At 39.0% G+C, this 21,849-nt stretch overlaps 2 protein-coding genes across 3 annotated transcripts; both read right to left on the bottom strand.

The window, feature by feature from the left end:
* Nucleotides 1-28: 28 nt before the first annotated feature.
* Nucleotides 29-12,518, bottom strand: LOC105044356 (transcription initiation factor IIA large subunit). 2 transcript variants are annotated; one of them, XM_010922217.4, is made up of 11 exons: nucleotides 12,200-12,518; nucleotides 11,866-12,036; nucleotides 11,547-11,699; nucleotides 11,241-11,295; nucleotides 11,064-11,122; nucleotides 10,610-10,732; nucleotides 7,172-7,303; nucleotides 7,031-7,085; nucleotides 6,736-6,914; nucleotides 6,562-6,645; nucleotides 29-305 (listed from the first exon to the last, which is right to left on the bottom strand). In XM_010922217.4, exons 1-11 carry the CDS (start codon nucleotides 12,314-12,316, stop codon nucleotides 282-284), a joined length of 1,152 nt encoding a protein of 383 aa, XP_010920519.1. In that variant the 5' UTR covers nucleotides 12,317-12,518; the 3' UTR covers nucleotides 29-281. The 2 variants fall into 2 exon arrangements, with proteins under 2 accessions (XP_010920519.1, XP_010920520.1); XM_010922218.4 differs by having other exon boundaries at nucleotides 7,172-7,297.
* A 5,075-nt stretch (nucleotides 12,519-17,593) lies between these two features.
* LOC105044355 (protein PSK SIMULATOR 1) lies at nucleotides 17,594-19,459 on the bottom strand. The gene has a single exon (XM_010922216.4). It carries the CDS (start codon nucleotides 19,204-19,206, stop codon nucleotides 17,776-17,778), a length of 1,431 nt encoding a protein of 476 aa, XP_010920518.1. The 5' UTR covers nucleotides 19,207-19,459; the 3' UTR covers nucleotides 17,594-17,775.
* Between the last annotated feature and the right edge of the window lie 2,390 nt (nucleotides 19,460-21,849).

The following is a 21,849-nucleotide window of genomic DNA, read 5'->3' as shown; positions in this document are numbered from 1 at the left end:
AAGCATCAACAATATAAAATGCTCAGAATAAATAACGGATATAGTTGTTCTCATTGTTGCAGGAAAAACAAATTTACAATGTCCAATTAATTTAGCATCTTTACAAAGAAAATCAACAACCCTGACAATCCATTTGATGAGAATTTTTCTTTTTACATCATCTCCATAGTATCAATTCCCATGCTCACCGCATAACATAGTGCCTGCAAGGATAATACTCAGCCCAAGCACCTGGTGATCTCACATCACTCCAACCTCTAGAAACAGCTTGATAACAAAACTTAAAAGTCAAATTCACCAGTAGCCTGCAATTAACAAGTTCTCAAATAAGTTCTGGAGTCTCAGATAATGTCAAATATATAAGCAGCTTACAATATATCTTATCAAATGATAGTAACCCACTTTCACGAAATGCAGGGGAAAAAGGCATACCGGGAAACCAGTTTCTACATGCAGATTTAGAACAAAGCGAACATAAGAAAAAGATGTGGAAATGTTCTCATAAAGTACTCAGATGAAAGCCACGCATGAGTAAACTAGATATTAGAAAAACTATTTTAAAAATTGACAGAAAAAGGCTATATCAGGCACGACCCAAAGCCATGAAATGCTTGGTATTGAAGAGTTTTTTGTATGCCATGGATCTGACTGTAAAAACTGGAATGAGGATAATCCTAAAGACTTGTTTGATTGTCAAATGGTGATATTAATAAATTGTTGATTGCAAGTGTTTAAGTTCCCTAAATTTATCAGAATAGTGAAACCAACATCTGGTCTTGGATGTCATCGAACACCACTGCCTATTTATTGCAGGAGTGCAAAATTTTGGAGTTCAGACTCAGCTTTGGAATTCTCCTTTTAAACTTGCAGACTGTTTTCTGTATAAACAACAATGCTTTCAATGAACTGAAGACTTCCTGCAGCAACCTGAGATTCTCTGACACTTCATTTGCCTACTATTGTAACACTAGCTTCCTTCATCTGTAGATGGCACTTCTAGGGAAATTTTCATGTCTTACATAACATGTTTCACCTGATATGCAGTCAATGTTTCATGATTTTACTCTCACTTGATTTAATGGTCATAACCCTGGTTTTCTGTGGCATCCAAAGGCAAAACCAAAACAAAATCAGTCATGCCATTTCAGAGCTTGTCAAAGAAAAGAAAGCCCAAAAATAAAGACCATAGTTTCCCAGCCTGATGAAAGAATGAGCCAAAAAAGGCCTGACAAGGAGGGGGATGAAAGAATGAGAGAGAGAGAGAGAGAGAGATCCAAAAACCTCATCTCCCCCACGTCCACCAAACAACTTTTTTTTTTTTGAAAAAAAAAAGAGTGGGGGAGGCTAGGGTTACGGCACACCAATTCCGAAGCGTCAGTCCTCTTCGTCACCATCTTTGAAGCAGCAACTATCTCCAACTAATGTGACGGATAATGGTTTCCTCTCTCTCTCTCTCTCTCTCTCTGTTTCGTTCTTTTTCCCACCCATGACTGATTATTTCCAAGCATTTCGTTCTTTTCCCACAACCCCACATGTTTAAAAATTTATCATCCTTGATATCTTGCAGCCTCTTTTCTGTCATTGTTATTTGTATTATCTTGATAATTTTATTATGAAATACCAAAATGCTAAAACGGATTTGTTATGTCATTCATGAGTGACAGTAGGGCTGAGCAAATAACTGAAACCCGAAGAAATCCACCCAATCCGACCCAATAAACATCAATTTCAGTCGGTTGAAAAACATAAATCGGGTGAAATCGGATTGAGATTTGTAAAAAATCGATTATTTACGATCATATTCGGTTCCTACACTTTTAAACTGTATAAAACCGAACTCAACCGATGTAGTATTTCACATACTCACTTTCATTTTGGGACGGCATCATTTAGACTTTAGTACTTCATTCTAAAAAATACCGCTTCACCCATTTGGATTCATAGGAATATTAATGTTAAATTGTTGATAGAAGCACATCAATTTAAGACAATTCTAAAGTGAAAGCTTTCAAATATAGTTGCTTTCAGATGAGTAGATCTTCTCTTTTTCTATTTTGTTTTATGCAAGTTAAAAAACAAACATAAAATTTGTAACTTATAAGATTTAGACCTTTTTTGTATTAAATTAACTTAAAAAATAAATAAATAAGCTTAAGTGAGCCAACATTGGACTTAAAATCAACATTGGATCAACATTGAAGCCCAAACTGACATAACCCATCCGAACCCACTACAAACCCTTCATTTTGGTTTCAAACGATTTATACACAATAAACGGTCGGCAGCAGATTGAATTTTCTTCAATCCGATTGGATTCAGTCGAATGAAATTTTTCTCTCAACCCGATCGAACCTGACCCATGCTCAGCCTTAAGTGACAAGATCCCGTCATATATAAAGTATACCATGCACGACAAGCCCATATAGCAACTGATCATACCTTCTACATAGTGTATTAAAAAGCCCTAGGTGCACTAAAGAGCAAAGGGCTGTTGGTACCTAGGCGCTAAGTGCAAGGCTCAGGTGCACGTCTGAGTAAATCTAGGAAGTACAAGACAGCAAGCAAGGAGAGAGTCCAAGAGTCCTTGTGTAGTTGTGTTCTCCATGTTCACTGGTTAAACGCTTTGTTTCTCTGGTTTCCTTGCTGAAGGAGAATTCTATAAGACGTTAACTTCTTGATCAAGAGTAGTTTAAAATTTAAATAGAGATAGACTCTTTGGTTTTAGAGTTTGTCTTTTAGTTAAACGAAGAGGCAGCTGGCAGCCCACTCTAGAGTCCCTAGATAATTAAAACTCTTAACCAAAACTCTTAACCTAACCAGCTGTACATTCCTTGTTTCACTAAAATTCTTTAACCTAATAGCTGAAAAGTCCTATTGAGACTTGAATTCACTTAGGCGCGCTTATTGAGCGCCTTACATGAACCAGCCAATGCACGGGCACCTCAAGTGCGCCTGAGGCAAATCACCTCACCTGGCTGTTATTAAGCACCAAACATCATGCACCATGCGCCCAGCACCTTAGGCGTGCCCAAGGCGTGCTTTTTTATTCACTGCTTCTACATATTAAAAACCAAATCTGAATATATTTTTTTATATATATTGAGGTGTCTTGAATTGTTTGGAGATTGCTCCATTTCCAAAGCCTCAATTTTCCAAGTACTTCCCCTTAAGGTGGTGTGTGGACATCCAAACAGCCAACTTAGAAATAGGTAAACAAAAAGAATTCCTCTTCACTGGTCCCATGGAAACAGTTGGCAACTTGTTAGTGGTATGAATATAGAAGGTTATGATGCCAGCTTGGTTTTACTTGGATATAAGGACAATTAAGCTCTACATGCTTTTGTCCACTTGGGGAAAAAGGGATTAGCTGCAAATTATGAGGAAGTTTGATCATCACAAACCAGGAGCACATGTTAGGGGTTAGCAAGCCAAAATTAATAACGTCACTAGCATATGACTAGTAGATGCCATGGCCTAGTGCTCCACATCAGCTAAGGACCAAGAGATGGTTTTTAAGTAATGGGATTAGTGATAGGCACGGTAAAGTAGACTGTAGAAAGTGTCTAATATCAATGCAACTAGCTTAATTTGAGTCATAGCATGCACAAAGTTGGAAATATACTATAGGCGAACATATATAATTCTTGTTTGGCTGAGTTTAAGAGATAACTTGTACCCAAAGTTAAGTTCAAGGATTTTAGGCCTAACTCATAACATGACTTGGAATGTGATCAGCGTAAATAATATTAATGTTGAAGAACAGACAAAAATACCAAGCAATATACAACATGTCAATATCAAATAGGATCTTCCGATTAATCCCCATCAGCTGTAATAAGGCGTATGTTTTGCTACACATGAAAGTTTGCAGCCTCTACATTTGCAGGTTAAGCAAATGCCAAGACATGACTTTTTTAGCAACTTAAATGCCCAAAAGAATTCAAATTAAGAAATTATCCATGAAATTCTTTGAGCACTAGATCCTACATATTGAATACATTCACAAAGATACCTTATGCATAGACAAGGACCAACGAATGCTGTGCCTTGTCTGCCAAAGTTTGCTTGTAGCCAACATTACCAACAGGGCTAAGGAATTTAGCAACCATTAACATGAGGCTTTCTCTAGGTCATCAAGCAATCTGTTTAATTTGCAGGCTCTGATCTCCCCTTGTTTGGCAAGTTCTGTAAGTATTCATGTACAATGAAGTCATATGGTTATGGTATGTTGCTCATCCCTAGCTTGTGCTTCCGTTTGTGGCAATTAAGTTACCTCTACATTTGCAGCCAATCTGGCTTTTAACGATCAAAGAAACATATAAAACTCGACTGTCATTTCATCATGAGAATAAATTCAAGCATCGTAACCCTTTAAGGCCCCACCTGTCAACAATTATGTTTAGACCAGACGATGATAAACTCTTTTTATCAGTTCATGCACATGTTGGGAGTTCTTTATATTCATCGACCACCCTGAAGGGAAGTATTGTCAACCTTTTTTTTTCCGGACTGCAATTATCTCCAGAAAGTTTCAGAACTCCCATTATATCTTTCAGACATTTTGAGATTTGAATTGAAATATGTATAAGACATGACCAATTTATACACGGGTTGTGCTTATACATCTTAATATGACAAGATCTCACTGCCCACGATAATCTGAATCTGTCTAACATGGGGACAATTTTGAGATAGAAGTGACCACAAAGCATATACATGGGCTATCTAATAAAGAAAAGCAGAGTAAAAGAAGATCAGATCCTTTCCATCAAGAGTTTTTCTCCAAAAAAAAAAATTGAGACAATTTAAAAACAAACAAAAGTGGGTTAGCCAGAATATTAAAGAAAGGGAAGTTTTACATACATAGTAGAACTGATGTTGCTATGATGATCAAAACGAACAACCACCATTACAAAGTAATTTAAGAGAGGAGGTAAGGGAAGGGGGTACATGAGGTAACCTCAGTCAGCAACTTGGCATCAAAGACTGTGAAAAGGCATAAAACGTTTGAGGCAAAGAGTTAGGTGGGAACAGAACTCTCTTTTTCCTTTCCTCTCTCTCTCTCTCTCTCTCTCTCTCTCTCTCTCTCTCTTTGTGAGGTACCACCAGTCAGAGACATGGAACCTACCACAAGATCCTTGTTTTTGAGCACCAACATTTGCATCAAGTCAGAGGGGTACCACCAGTCACATGGAACCAGGTATGTCCAAGGCATGTTCCACCATTGCCACATGTCATGTCATGTTCGCACAGAGACATAGTAAAACACAGAATGTGATCTCCATGTGACACAACCGGCATGCATCAACCAAACTAAGACAACAATAATTATTAAACTTGTGAAACACTTCTTAAAGGTTTTCTGGATGTCTCTGTTAACATTAACCAAGATGCCCCCTAGGAACCTTCATGAAATAAAAGAGATCAGATAATCTTCCATCTTGGATAGAAGAGCACCATATGTTATTTAATAACATGATAGTGCCAGACTTAACTCCCAATCTATCATAGACCTACATTGACCAAAACTAGCTGGGCAAAAATATATAGGTAATATAAAGCATCGTCTTTTAGATAGATGTATCAGTTTTATATAAGGTATGTCATCTCAGTACCAGGCCCTGTACTGGTGCCACATTGTTACCGTGTTGGTACAGGGCCGGTTTGGCATACTTAGTGTCAGTATGCCCCCAGAATCACATATGGGTACCGATATAACATTGTCTTGTGGACAAGTGTATGAGTTCCAGACTTTACACAGATGCAATGTCAGATACCAGATACTAGTATCAATGCTAGATATCCAGGTAACAAATTTTCAACCATTATTTAATGCAATAAAAATTCAACACAGGGCATCCCAAGTCTAGCAAAAAAAAAAAGATGAGCATAGCGATGACATGCAGCACATGAAATTTAATTCAGCTGTAGAAATATGGCCCAACAAACAATTAACTAATAGAATGACCAATCTAAAAACTTCTGGAGGCTAACAGTTATCGCTGACCACAATGACATTATCTTTTAAACAAGTGCATAAGCATTAGACTTCACAAGTACTACGTCAGACACCAGATAATTTTATCAATGCTAGATATCCAGGTAGAAAGTTTTAACCATAGTTCAATGCACTAAATTGCAAGCACAAAGCAGTTTGAGGGGGGGAACGGAGAGAAATCAGCTTTCCAATGGCATATGATGCATGAAATTTAATTCACCTACAGAAAGAAGGCCCGGGCAACAATTAACTAATACAATGACAAAACTCTGGAGGTTAACAGTTATTGCTATCGGCAATAATATATCTCAGTAAAAGACATTTAAAATTTAAGGAATGTACGAAAATGAATTTACTGCCTCTCCAAAAGGGACAGGAGAAAACATCTGCAAGCAATCTTGAAAAGTCTACCTACTGAAAGTTTAAGAAAATGCATAGACAAACTACTATGAATATCTGTTACAGGATTATATCCCCATAAGAACTAAAATAATCATCTTGAGAGATTGTAGCTGATGGAAAAAATTATGACCAGTTAACTGTTGTATTTTGAAAGTACATACCTTATTGAAAAGAATATCCCTATTGTTGAGATGCATTATGCCATCCTTGAGTGCGCACTTCCATCTACTTTTCGTCCGTGTCACCTACTCAAAGAAAAAATTAAAGGGAATCATGAAGACAGCAAATACCTTGTCTTAACATGCCTTTCCTATGACAAAAGGAATAGCAATTACCTTATCAAACTGAGCTAGAACTAAATGTTGTGTGCTCGGTTCTTCTTCTCCATGCTCAAGGTCATCTAAATCTTCTTCATCATCATCATCTTCATTAAGAGGCGGCTCATCATCCTCTGCTGCCTCATTTTTAGCTGGTTTTGGTGTGCCAACAGCAGGGGTAGGAGCTCGCAGTTCAACTGAGGAAATCAGGTAAAAACATAAAGGTCAGCTTGTAATAGAATCTTCCAAAGCATTTTCTTATTCAAATATTTCATGCTTAACAATGTAATTCAATATTTTACTAAAGATGTACCATGTTCTGCTGGAGTATTGTAGTCTTCATTGGCAACTCCTTGGAAATGAAACAACTAAAAAAATAATAATAATAATAATGTCAATACAAGACAAACAAAAATAGTAAATTTTATAATTACTCTAACGTTCAAGTAAATACATCATCATATTCATCATGGACCCCATCCTGTTGAGGAAGAACTGGAGCTGTTTTTGTTTCTTTCTTAGACAGAATCTTAATTGCAGTATCTCGACCACGTGCAGTCATTGATTTTCCAACTCCTGCCTGATTCTAAAGAATGAACAATCATGATCATAGGCGCACATGATAGCAGCTAAAATATTACATCAAACAACAGAAAAATTTTACTTCCCATTATCTATCAAAAATATATATATATTGTACTCCCAACTGAAACCATGAGAGCATCCAAATTTTAAAATCGCATTTGTGTTGCTTGTGATAGTGGACAATGCCCCCCAAGTCCATAAACACACTATTAAACTTACTGTACACAATCATGAAGGTTTTGCACATATTCATTGGTTCACAATTTCTAGTAGATAGGCATGTTTTATATCTCAATAATTTCAAATTTAGAATCGGCACAATAATCTTGCTGAAAATATAAAATAAACCCTCTCAAAATGTTAAACCAAAGTGCATTCAGTCCAACAGCTTACTAGATGGGTGCACATAAGATGTTGCACCTTTGGAAGTTGGCATTGGCATGATAGTCTTGCTTATGGAATAGAATGAACTTCTAACTCATTCACTTCTTCTATCAATAGCCTCAAATATCTAATTGTAATTAAGAGAGAAGAAAAAGATCACAAGTAAGAGATTACTATATATACAACTCTATCTGAACTCTGAAGCATATCTGATTGTAATTTGGACAGGAAAAAGATCGTGAGTCAGAGATTACTAATACATACAACTCTGCATGAAGCATAAGAGAGGGGATAACTGTTGGGCCTGGTGCACGGCAATATCTTTTTTTTATGGCACTACCAATATTTTACAAAAATTGATCAAACAGAATGAACAGAAGTATAAAAAATGCAGCATACATCCTTCAGTCAGAATATTGTCTTAACATAACTATGATCAACACAGTAGAATGTCATATACTACAATCTGAAATATAGAAGTCAAAATTAGAACCCTGTTTTTGTAGACTATTAATCATTAATAACAAGGAATGAAAACAAAATAAAACTTGTACTCTTAAATCATTAAATCTGAAGGCAATGTCAATTAAATAAGCTATTACTGTCACCTGAGACTTGAGTGGAGAAGACATGATAGTTTCTCCTATAACAAAAAAATGCTAAATCTGTTATGAAGAAAAAAACTAAGCAACGAGAATGAGAAGCTCAAAAAGGAGAATTTTGTGAAGCTATGGAAGAGATGAAACCAGGTGAAAGGACAATCATGTTAAAAACGAGAACAGTGATATAAAGTTTAAAGATCAATGAAGAAATTAGAGTTGGTCATCAATGTCAGATATCTTAAACAGCATTCAGTGAAGGACAAGTGACACCCATGGTTTTTATGATAAAGTTGTTCTTAATGGCCTCAAGATATGTACCAAGAACCAGGAAAATAAAGTAGTTTATAAGATGCCTTCTCAAGCCGAGTCTGCCTTCTCATGTCGAGTCTGCTTTAGCTATGAAGATCCCTGCTTTTGAAGATTATCATATATGCACACGTCACAGGCATCACAACATCTTGCTTGTCTTTTGGAATTAAGAACAAGTGCAACAAATCAACTTGAAAATTTTACCATATCTTATATGGAGATGCATCACCATGCTTACCAAACTGAACATGAAAAGACTTTGTACAAAAGGACAAACAAAAGCTTGCAAGGACATTAGATGAAATGCTTTTGTAGGAATAGTTCGCAAGAAGGATTCACAAATCCAACACTGAGTACATCTCAAAATGCTTGATAATTACAATGATACTTTATAATGCAAAAATTCGAGAATAACATATGCAACTCCATGGGAAAAAATTGAGCAGTGCCTCAGAGACAAGCATGCAGTGTAGATATGCGAATTAGCACCATCCATTAAGAATGTCATTGATCCTTGACACACCAATACACTACTGATAAGCACATCCATTGGCAGATAAACTTTATAGAAAAACTTTTTTATAAAGGGCAAACAACATAAAGCATAAACCATCAGTGCCTCGTTCCAGCTGAAATAATCTTTATGATGCATTTAGCACAAGCTTTGGACTCATTGTTTTTATCATGTGGTCAAGGCAAGTTGCGTTTAGGTATGTAGCTTATTCTAAAGAAAAGAGAGAGAGAGAGGCAGGCAAAGATGGAGTGAGTAGGAAAGAAGAAGGAAAATAGTGTGAATTAATGTTAAGAAAATTATAAAATGTCAGAAATGAAAGTAGGCATGAGTGAGGATTCAAGTACATGAGTGCCCATTTATCTAAAAGGGGGAGTGCATCTGTCAACTTAGAGACATCTATGATATAAATCTTTGTGAGTGCTTTTATATTTTAGGTTGTTGTGTTTGGATCTTGTGAAACGTGAGACTGAATCTGCTAATTTTTTGCAGTCCTTTTTTTTTCTCATGAATTTGACCCCAACATGATGACTTAAGTCCAATTTCTGGTCCAGCCCAACATATGGTTGTATTCGGATCAGGTTGTCAGCCTCCAGTGTGACCAACATATTACAGGCATTTAGCAATGACACAACAATGATGAAAACAACAAAGATTCACTATAGATCATTGCTATCAAAAAGATGTCTGATCAAAGATGGAGATGAAAAAAATTTAGTGCAAGGGCACAAACATGATTCTTAAGCTAAAAAAGCACTGCAATAAAAATACGTAAAACAGCATTCGTTGCTATAGAACTGTAGGCCTGACACCATTGATCATGCAACCACAATGTTGGATTACCGTTACTAAAGTCAATAAATTAATGATGAAACCTTAGATAACTCTCCACATATAAGGTTGTTGGATTTCAATTATTTCTTTTTAGCATTTAATTTATCATTAGATCACTCTAGTTGGCCCCATACAAGACATGCTTCACAGGGGCATTTCACAAATTTGGGATGTCTGATATCCACATGCAAATTATGAAACATCTATATTTATACATCCAATATGTAAGCAATAAATGTCATAACTTTTATCAACTATGATATGATAACAATGATCTCATGAACTTCAATAAGCAGTATTAAAAAAAAAAAAATAGTAGAAAAGTTAGTAAAGGGATTCAAGGAATTAGCGGGAAAAATTATTATAGACCAAATTGGCAAGTCAAAGTATGTTATTTGCTGTTGTGGGTGCAAATGATAATTATCCATATCATGCAGCATTTACAGCCAACCACCAATACTCGGTGTTTTGAGACATCATCAACCAACAAGGCACTTTCCAGACTCCTAAACATGATTAATTGACAGATTATCATACCTGAAATAACCTTATCTTAGTCAGCCTGGTGGCATCGACAACAAATTAATCTCTAGTGCAATAAAAATGGGAGAAAAACAATAAAGCAGGCAATGATTTTGTTAGTTTGCAATTCAATAAAGTGGAGTACCTGAGGAAGGATAAATTCTATCACATCTCCACTTCCATCTTGTTGTGGCATATAACCTCCAGAAGCTAACTGAGAAGGATAATCATCCCTTTTACGTTTTCCAGAGGACATCGTGAAAAAGTCCTGAAAAATCAAATCAAACTTCTTAGCTCTAGATTCAACCATCGCATTTAATAACCTTTTCTGGGGAATGATAATATACTTCAAAAGACAGAAGTTTATGTACCAAATTATCAAATAGGCAACCATATGGAGTATTCTGCAATGTATTGAAATGTTTCCTCAAACAATAAACAATGCAAATAGGGACTAGCTAACTGTCGAATAGGTATGCAGTAGTCTTTACACATAATTTCTTACGAGGAAAAAGCATTTTCAAACATCTATAAATAGATGTTCGCATGTATGAACAATGAATTAGCAACTGAAATGTCAGATTCAATAAGCAGTATACCTGGGTCGTGGGTTGATTTGAAGCTCCTCTATCCACCTCGTCACGCCCTTCCACATAAGCTGCAGGACACGACAGCACATAAAGCACATTTCTATCCACTTGAGCATATAATATTACTTGGCTACCATATCTACCCTCGCATGCTGAAACAAATATTATCAAGTTCCCCGTACTTACCCACATTAACATCGACACCCAGAGGTCTATGACCCATCCAAGGAGAAGGCGGTTGCTACAAAATTTAGTGGCCAAATGTCAGGAAGATCTCATTGCACTAGTACTATTTACCATGCAAAACCTTTGAAATAACTCATAAAGTTATAAATCTTTGCAACAGTCACATATGTTCACGATATTCAAGCGTGCCCAAGTAATAGTACTGTTTGCCGCACTAACTAGATTAAAATAATTATGATGATGATGAAAGGGCATCTTGCCGAACGATTTATAAAACTTAGATAGTTCATTCATATATTAGCATACCATGTATGGGCTAGGCCTTCCAGATTTTAAATCAACACCGTTTCTGATATCAGTTATCGGAGATGGAGCATAATCAGAGGGGCCTGTAGGGATGTTGTACATCGACTGATCTGTCCCCGGCAACGGAGTTTGGATGGGGGTTTGCAGGGGAGTCTGCAAGCAAAACCCAAAGAAAATGGAAAATGAAAAAGAAAAAAAAAAGGAAGAGAAGAAAACAAAGAAGAATAAAAAAACCAAGCCGAAGACGATGCTGCAAGAAGAGGGTTTCATAGAAAGCGTTACTTCGCCGTCAAATGCACAACGAAAGCAGATAGCTCACCGGCGGAAAGAGCATCTCAGCCGTCGGGGTCTCGTACTCCTCCGTAGGCCCTTCATATGGTACATTCAGATCATGAACGGGGGTAATCGGTCCAGCAGGTTTCTGTGCAGGAGGCGGCCGCTCTATCGTCCCGCTGATGGCTCCGCACTGCTTCATCTTCATCTCCCAGAGCTGGATTTATTTTCCCAAGCATCCGTTCGTAAGTCAAAGCATTTAAACCAAATCAAAGAAACAAAATCCAAACACCGAGAAATGGGGCGGATTAGAAAAACAATAAATTCTCTCCGTGGAAAAGGGAGATTTCAATACCCGAAAGGGGGAAAGAAGAAATTACCTCTTGGAGCTCCGTCAAGACGTTCTCTCCAACGCCGTAATTGATAAACTCATCGCGGACCTTGCTGATGACGTCGTCCACCACATGGATGTACACATTAGAGACGTTGCTCGCCATCTCCGGCGATCAATAACGGAACGGATGGGAAGGAGAGGCGGAGGAGAACCCGCCGGAGAGATCGGAGAGCGGAAGGGACGCGAATTGGCGCCGGATCGAGGACAAGAGCATGGGGGATTGAGGGCTTTGGGGGAGCCTAGGGTTTCGAGCTCGGCGATCAGTACGGGGAGAGGAGAGAGAACAGAAGGGGGAGGAGGGGTCGCGGACCAGAAAGCTGGGTATTAAGAGAAGAATATAAATAGGTTTGCATCCGTGAGGAGGCGTGGGGCCACGTGTCGAGATCTTCAGACTCCAGCAGGTGGCTCGGGAGCAGGCGGTCGTCCGAGACAAGCCAACCCATGCACCGCCTTATTGGATGGAGACCTGGGGGTATATATACAGCCGAAGGATAAAGATATCATATAGGTGGGGAATATCTGACGCACCACTAATTGCTGGAAGAACCTGATCCATATGCTTCTAGGATCTTGCCGGAGGCGATGAGATGGGCCTGCAACTCGCAGTGTTAATGACTCGCTAAGAAGCCCGTTATTCATAGTCCACAAGCCCAACCGAACATGCCCATGGGCCGTTACGATGATATATTAGCGCCCAAGAACTTGATAGCACGTGCTGGACAGCACGTAAAATCTGGGAAGTACTTATCCTGTCCGAATTGCTTGCACACAATTTGCATGTCAATCACTCTTGCTTGTGCCCATGCCGGGTTTGGAAGATTGCTAGCATACAGAAAGCGGATGCCAGATTACCTTGCCTCTGCATGCGATCATTTCTTAGAAAAGTAGATAAACTTAGCTAGAATCACAATATTTAAAATACAAGTGCGAGATGGATAGACGTGTAATATTGCCTTTCTTCTCATTGTAGCAATTTTTTTAGTTGTCTGCTTTTGGCACGTGTAATGCACATGCCTTAGCTCAATGGATGAAAATAAGATAAATATTATAATTAGATCAAAATAAGAAAAATATAATAAAATCCAAAAGAAGTTGTTGTGATCTTCAGATAATTAAATTATAATTTTAAAAAAAAAAAAATAGAGGAGAATCTCAAATACTCTTACCTTTTTGGAGTCTTTTACTTTCTATAATCCTAAAATAAAAACAAATTTTAGGAGTTATTAAAGGGAAAAAAAAAAAAGGAAGAAAGCTAGCAATTTGGACACACGGAGGCTCTATGCTTGACTTCTCTCTCCTCCAAATTGAATAGAGGAGACGACACAAAATTATGGATGCTCTCTTTTATTTGGGATCACGCATCATTGGGGATAAATCCGATTATAAAGAGAGAGTCCAATCACCGAGAAGGAGCGTGACTACAAAACATTCTACTGTTGAATACAAAGGTATGGTTGTTATTTTTATTTATTTTTGCCCTTTTCTACTATGTTTCTCATTGTTTCTTAATTTTTTTTGTTTGAGATATCAACAATAAATAAGTAGGGGAGAAGAAACAAATCATCACGTATGTGGATTTTTAGACTCACACTTATGTTACATGTGACTAGGATAGGTTATGGCCAATTATATCTCCAACAACATTAGCTAACTAGTTAACTTAACAGATATGCCTCCTACCTTTATAAGTATAATTGCATAGTAGGTGATGGCTAATTTTAGAAAGTATTTGGTTGGAAGAAGTGAGGGTCTGAAATCGAAATTGAAATGGATGACTCCCATTCCAACCATTTGGTTAGAAAGAGTTTCATTTTGATTCCGATTTCGAAGTGGAATAGGAATAGGTCAATCTATATAGAACTCAATTCCTACTCTCCTCTATAGATTCAATTTTTCATTCCAATTTCGATTTCGATTCCGATTTCAATCACAAACCAAACGTTTCGGAGGATTTGACCGTTCCGATTTCGATTCTAAGCATTTTCATTCCGATTTTCATTTCCATTCTAATTTCGGTTATGGATCAAACGCCCCCTTATTATATTGATTTGTTCTTTTATTGACCCATCATGTATCAGATTAGCTAATTTATAGATTTGATTGATGCCAAGAAAAAAAATGTATTTACCATGTCATCTTAGTCCATTGACACTATTAATGTAAGGCTATTTCATGGGCACCAGTATATTGCATATAGGGCTTCAGGAGAGAGAGAGAGGAGGGCGAGATTTTAAGCTTTAAAAATTTAAATATTATTGCAGCCTTTGCCATGTTGCACAATATACTTACTCTGATTTTGTTTGCTCTCTCTCTCTTCCATCCAGAGAGAGATGGGGGATGCTAGAAAAAAACTCATTTATTGATAAAGAGTGGTAAAAAGCCTGCTAAGCGATGCATGGGCATGCCACCGATGTCTGAATAACCGAAAAAAAATAGAAAAAGAAAGAGAATAATGATAATAGCGTAGATATAGATAACTTGATCTTCGAGAATTTTTGCTACTTTTATACCACCTGTTTGGAAGGACGAAAGGTAGTGTGTACTTGGGGTTACGAGATACTCTATTACTATTTTTACTAATAAATTAGCATCCTAATGGAAAACTAAAATATAGAATTCAAAAAATAAAAATAATTATAATTTAAAGACATATGAATTGGATTGATTGATTGGTCAAAAGGTATTTTTCTTTCGAATACATTCTATTATTTGTACATGATGATCAATGATATGACAATTGCCCACTTCCAACAATCACAATCCATGTCTAGCCTCCATCTTTTTGACAATTCTATTGACCGGTGCTAATTAGACTTATTAAATGGGTGGACTAGGCTCAGCCTAAAGGTACTTTTAATTTTTTTTAGGTTCGAATTTGACTCAATCTGATGTTCGAGTTTACCTTCTAGATCTAAGTTTACTACTTATTAAACTTCAAGCTTTTAAGTTGGGTTGTGGACTTTGTCAAAGAATCTCTCTCTTTAAAAAAAGCACTCAATGAGGAGAAAGGGGTGGGAGTTGAGATGAAGGACAGCCAAATTAGTCAAAAAAATGGAAAGGAGGGGAGGTGAGACGAGAGGTGGCCAGACTGGTGAGGAGGATAGAGGGTGGTTAGGGTAATGGAAAAAGGAAAAGACGGAGGAGAGAGGGCAAGGTCAGAAGGTGGAGGGAGAGAGACAAAAGAATGAGATGAAGAAGAAGAGAAAAAATATTATATATTATATATTTTATTTATTGTACATATTATGTAAATATTGATCTTAAGTTGGGTCAATATTAACTTGAGTCTAAACTATTTAATAGGCAAGCTTATATTCAGCTTGGTCTAGCCCTTCGAATTTAAATATCAAGCTCGAACCTATCCAAAAAAATATAGGCTTGGGTAGGAAATCCTATTTTTGAGCAAGCTGGCATTAACTATCTTTCACTACTTTCACTACTTTCAATTTTGTTTGTTCACTCTCTTTCTCTTCCGTTCAGAGATAGAGGATGCTCGAAAAAACTCATTTGCACATAGAGAGTGCTAACAAGTCTAATAATTAGGTTGTGCATGGGCATGCCACCGATGTTTGGATAGCTGAAAAGAAAATAAAAAAGAAAAGAGAATGATGATAGTATCATAGATCCAGGTATCCAATCTTCGAGAATTTTTGCTACTCTTGTATCACTTGTTTGGAAGGAGAAAAGATAGTGTATAATTGGAGCTACATGGTACTCTATTACTATTTTTATGGATAAATTAGCATTATAATGGAAAACTAAAGTATAGAAATTGAAAGATAAAAGTAATGATAATTTAAAGAGAAAGAGGTGGAGGGGAGAGGGCAAGGCCGGGAGGTAGAGGAGAGAGATAGAAGAATGAGATAAGAAAGAAGAGAAAAAATATTTTATATTTTATATTTTATATCATATTTATTGTATATATTATATAAGTATTAATCTCAAGTTGGGTAAATATAAATTTGAGTCCAGCCTATTTAATGGGTGAGCTTAAATTTGGCTTGGCCTAGCCCTTCATATTTAAAAATCAATCTTGAAAATGTTTGAAAAAGTACACGTTTGGGTAGAAAATCCAATTTTGAGTAGATCTAGTATTAACTGTCCTCTATTACTTTCATTGTCATTATGGCCAAATACTACATCATTTGCGAGATTGATAGTCATGCTTAATTAACCTCCAACTTGACATAATTAGTCTTCAATTGGCTTGCTCAAAATAGTTTACCTTGATTGTGTCTCTCTTAACTTTCTCTACATATAATTCGATGCTCCATACAGAGATATCTTTGATCCAACTCAGTTGGTTCTCTTATGTGATATTCTGCTACTTCGGTGTCTATTATCATCAAAGCATCCACTTGAAGTTCTATCACAATTGCCATGCTCTAACCTCGCCATTTGGCCGAAAATGCGTGTATCTCCCAAGTATCATTCTAAATAAGGATGTGGTGCAAGCATATTTCCTTGAAAACCAAAAGTTAGAGTCTTGATAGGACTTGTGTTTTTGGCTTCCATTTCTAACTACCAGGTGCCATGATTCAGGTAATGGTGGTTAAATCCTTGACATTGTTGCTGCTTTTCAAGAAATTTCATTATTTGTTACAATTTTAAAAATTTTTAGAATAAATGAGTACAAGTTAAATGTCTAACTCCATGGGATTCAATATCTAGCATACACCCTTCATGAGCAAACATGTGCTAGTAAAAAAAAAGGATAATCAACAATTTGAAGACAGCAAACTCTCGAATATCAATACACATTTCCGCTAACACTACCCTTAATACATGGCAGCCAATATCAATACACATTTCCATTTGGTAGGATTAGGTCATCACTCAAACTTGGAAAGAAAATGGTGAATGAGCTATAACTCGAGCTTTGATCGCTGAAACGTTTAATTGGTCCTCCTGCTTAAGACTGCGTCAGGATACACCATCCATTTTTCCTTTTTCCCTGTTTCCAAAGAATCAAATGGAAAAAAAATCAAGTGGAATCTAGTGGCAACACGCAGCGGAAGTTGCATCCAAAGGACGCGTGACGCAGATACGACAAGCTTGTTTTGTTTTTATTTTTTATTTTTAGTCGAACTTGTGGTACTGAAACATAATACGTGATTCTGACCGGTCCGCTACGTTGGCGCGTGAGACGCAAGACTTCCGAATCTTTGTCAAGGGGAGGAACGAGTTGTTTTGATACCTATGATGGTGTACTTTGACCGGATTAACAAAAAAAAAAAAAAAGGAAAAAGAAAAGCAATTTTTATATTGAATCAATCAATTATCCATATTTTCCTTCTCCTTCCGTCTCCGGACACTTGTGAACTTTGAAACTGGAGTAAAGCGGGTGCTATTCCGGCTTCCCCAAGCCAAACTCATCGAATGACGAAAACCGTGTGTATTCATATTAATGAAAACAATCCAAACGGCAGAAAAAGGAATGGGTAAACACAGCCATGAATCCATGAATGCTTTTACCAATTCCTAGTGCCCAAACAAATTCCTAAATCCCCAAAATTAATTCCTGTTCTTCATCTTCTTCTGAACCTGGTTGTCGAATATTGTTCAAAACCTCAATGACTCGAGTCGCCGCTCCTCGTGCCAACAAACGCAGCTCAACCCGACCAACACCTCGACGATCGCCGTTTCCGTCTTCTCCTTGTCGGAGAAATGCAGCGTCTGGAGCAGCAGCGACCTCGGGTTCGTGTCGAACCGCTGCTGCCGGTCCATGCTCCGCTCTTCCTGCCACCACACGGTGTCGTGCGCCATCGGCCCCAGCCACCCGAGAATTCGCCCCACCGCCTCCTTCCACCCCTCCGCCAGCCCCTCATCGACCATCCCGCCATTCTTCCTCCAGCACTCCCTCAGCTTCGCCCTCACGGTCCCCCGCAACCCCGCCGGCAGCAGCCCATACAGCTCCTCTCTCACCGCCGCCTCCACCTTGGACTCCTCGCCGTCCAACCCATCGCCGCTGGACCTCATTAGATGCAGCCTCTCCGCCAATACGATCACATTCGCATAACGGCGCGCCAGGCCTGATCCCCCGACCGTGGTCGGAGGCGCCGCCAATTGCTTACTCCAGTCGGTACATGAATTGTGGATCGCTTTCGTCGTTGTAGATATCGGAGCCGAGTTTCGGATATTTGAGTCTCTCGGAATCGGTCTTTCCATCGGACCGGACGAGTGCTTGCTGGAAAATATCGGGTGGGTTCGGGGTGTGAGATTGGTCCGGTAATTAGGGAGCCCCGGCACGAACTGGCCGAAAACGGCGCAGATCCTGGCGAAGACAGAGACGGCGGCTTTAGCCATGCGGTCCACCGCCTTGTCCTGACGCTGGCTCCAGAGAGACTCCTTCTTGAGCCGCCGGACTCGCTGGCGCTGAGACTTTATCTCGAGCCGGAGCGGATCGGCGGCGATACGTTTCTGCATCGGTATTGGCCCGCTGTACCGCCTCCACTGCTGCTCCATCTTCCGTTCCGACGCCTCCAGCTCCGACAGCAGCTCCATCTCCGCGAATAATCTCGCGGTCGTCGCGACGTAGCGCTCCATCTTTCTGACCCGTTTCTCGACTGCCTTCGGCGTGGACCCCATCCCAAGCCGGCCTAGATCGGCGATGATTCCGCCGGCCTTGATGTCGGCGTAGATGCTGGCGAAGCCTCTTGGGAGGGTTCCGCGGCACCGGGCGCCGAGGCGGGAAATGGCAGTGACGGCGCGGTCGAGCTCATCCATCATTTCGGCGCAGGCGAGGCGGAAGAGACGGAACTGGTCGGTGGAGTTGAGGTAGGCCACGCCCTGGGACCGCATGGTCTCGGAGCGGAGGCGGAGGACTTCGCGCTCGGAGAGGGCGCGGTGGAGAGAGACGAGGCGGGCCATGGTTGCCGCGGCCTCGAAGGCGAGGATCCCGACGACGCCCGGAGGGTCGTCGAGGCGGAGGCCGCGGTCGCTGGTTCCCACTCGGGCCCGCAAATCGGCAAGCCAGGCCTTGACGACGACCATTGGAACAGAGGCTGGCGAGGAGCGAGGGATCTTACAGTCGTCTTTTCTTCTCTCGCAAGACGAGATCGATCGACGGGGTTCGTTTTTTTTTTTTGGTTATGGAATTATTGGTGATGGGAGTTGAGGAGAATGGGGGCCGGATATTATTTGAGGAAGTGGGAGCTGGGGCACCGTTTGGAAGAGCGTTCTCTGAGACGCGGTTGCGAGATGTTTAAACGGAACCGTCCGGATTGGAGAACTTTGATGGTAACGTCGGCGAGCCAAGAAATGGAAGCTTACAGCGGGCGTTTACCGCCAAGTTGGAAGTAGTCGGCAAACAAACCCCTTTTGAATGGAATGGGATCCCTATTCTACGACTTTTGCATCACATAATTAATGCAGTATCATCATAAATAGCCATCACGTAATTTATTTCAGACAGACAATCATCACTGTAACATATTGTATTTAACGGTATCCCGCAAGAACCGTCTATCTCCAGAAAATAAAAAAAATAAATAAATGACGTGGCAACTACCATAACCTACGGTGCAAAAAATTGCGCCACAAAGAATCTGACTTTTTTTTTTAAAAAAAAAAATACATTTGGTTGACGTCTAACTTAAACGATGGACGATAGAACTATGTGGATGGCACATATATCCATCTCATGAACTCCATTTTAGTTAGCGTTTCTGTGTGTTGGTGGATCTCGACCCAACCTCAACTAATGTTGGCGATGATTTGGACCGGATGACGAGTTCACGGTGTAAGTTTAGGCTCGGTTGTTGTGCTATATATTAGACCAGATTCTATCTGTAATTGAAGTGTGGGGTTGTGACTTCCAAGTTCCGACACTAGGAAACACGACAATAATAATTAATAATTAAGTTTATCAGCTAGCGAGACATGTAAGCCTTGTAAAATTTTGATATCCGGATTTCCAAAGATTGGATTCCCGTTTGTTTTTGTTTCTTCATTGCATCCACACCGTCCGGTCAATGCACCTTATTAATAAATCTCGAGGGTTGTAGAAAGTGGGTGGCATGTCTGAGGCCGCTAGCGCGTCTGTCCCGCCGTGGTCTTAGCGTGTTGTTTACTTTGTAACTTAAAATGCTTTGCCGTTGACGAAGGATTACTTGTGTGACCTCATGATTGTAGAGACCATCCCGTTACGGTCGTCTTCAAGTGTATTATCACTAATTTATTGGTCCTTTATCAACCATTTATGAGTTAATTTGTTTCGTGTTTCATAGATTGCCGCGACTGTCTTTGCCATTGGTTGTAGAGTTGTAAATACTTCAGTCATCGGGACGTTGGCGCTTTGCCTTGCTCCAGCAGTTTTGTAGGAGCTATGTCACCTTGAAAAGTCGTAATTGGCCGCCACGTCGATGCGCCTTAAAATTGTCAACATTTTCGGCTCTGTCTTGTCGATTTCATTGCAATGCTCAATTTGGGATTGAGATGACATGGGTCCGAAGAAGATCATTTAATCCACACCCCAAGATTATTGCTGCTGAAGGTAGCTTGAACTGGAACTGCAAGGTAAATAGGTGCAAAAATTAACCAAGTGATGTTCGTGCTACCTGAGTTTGATTTGAAGAAGATTCACTTACAATTATATTTTGGATTAATGATTCTTCTACTCATAGGTTTGGTACTGATCCCATGTTCAAAGATATCCTTTCAGAGGAGATCTTTCATTTGAGCCGTCAAAGCAACTCATATAAATGGAGAGGGCAACCAGACCGCGGACTACCTGGTTGCTAACTCACACGAAGGAGACTTTTCTGGTGACAGGACTGATCTGATTCTTCTCTAGCTGAATCGAATTGTTAGGGCTAATACTGATGGTGTACCTTCCCTCTACCTCAGTCCAGGTGACTCTCTTTTTGTACCGAAAAAGAAAACTATGTGATTTTCCAGATTTATCAAGTGCTTTCTAGGAGACAAATGATGATTATTAGAAAGTATATGCACAACCATTACTCCAGTTGACATAAATATATTTATACTCCCTGACCAAGATATGTTTAATTGGATCAAAGAAAGAAAGCAAAAAGCTTTATGTGGACCACTATCTGGTGAAACTTCAATTTTACTTAAAAATTTGGTGTTATTTTAGTGCAAATGTTGATCGAAGAGGAACAAGCTACAAGATGATAAAAGTCTAGATTTGTTGGACATAGAATTTGCCATGGGAATGGAAGTAGGATGATTAAAGAGTGGCGATAATTTCATTAGATATACAGATTTTCACTTGTCTCATAATCTATAACATGGATTGAAATTTATAATTCACTAAATCATTTGTGAGCAACTATTTGTGACTGAATAGTGTATTCGAAGTAGTAAAATATGACTTAATCACTTAATACAAAGAGTCAAGTTTAATTAATTATTGAGCCAAATGTCTGCTTGTATGTATGACAGTATGGATGAGCTCAAGGTGGGAATGAATGTTTCATATGAATTACTATGTAAATATTTTTCCCAATAAAAATATCAGAATATAAGGGTTTTATATTTAAAATAACCCTCCCCACTCTTCCGAACACCTTCTATGTCATTTAGAGGTGGAATAGGATGATGATATGATAATTTATTGAGAATTCTTATGTATCTGTTGGGTGGATGTCTGGCTAGGACACCACCTCCCAAGAT

Source organism: Elaeis guineensis, chromosome 5 (genome assembly GCF_000442705.2).
Source record: "Elaeis guineensis isolate ETL-2024a chromosome 5, EG11, whole genome shotgun sequence".
NCBI lineage: Eukaryota > Viridiplantae > Streptophyta > Magnoliopsida > Arecales > Arecaceae > Elaeis > Elaeis guineensis.
This window is presented reverse-complemented; position numbering and strand designations above follow the sequence as displayed.

Bases quoted from the DNA above. Each gene is read 5' to 3' on its own strand.
- LOC105044355 (XM_010922216.4), bottom strand. From the start codon at position 19,206: ATGGTCGTCGTCAAGGCCTGGCTTGCCGATTTGCGGGCCCGAGTGGGA.
- LOC105044356 (XM_010922217.4), bottom strand. From the start codon at position 12,316: ATGGCGAGCAACGTCTCTAATGTGTACATCCATGTGGTGGACGACGTC. The intron at 11,123-11,240 runs GTAAGTACGGGG...CGTGTCCTGCAG, and splicing joins GGGTGTCGATGTTAATGTGG to CTTATGTGGAAGGGCGTGAC. The intron at 6,646-6,735 runs GTAATTGCTATT...TTCTTTGAGTAG, and splicing joins TTCTAGCTCAGTTTGATAAG to GTGACACGGACGAAAAGTAG.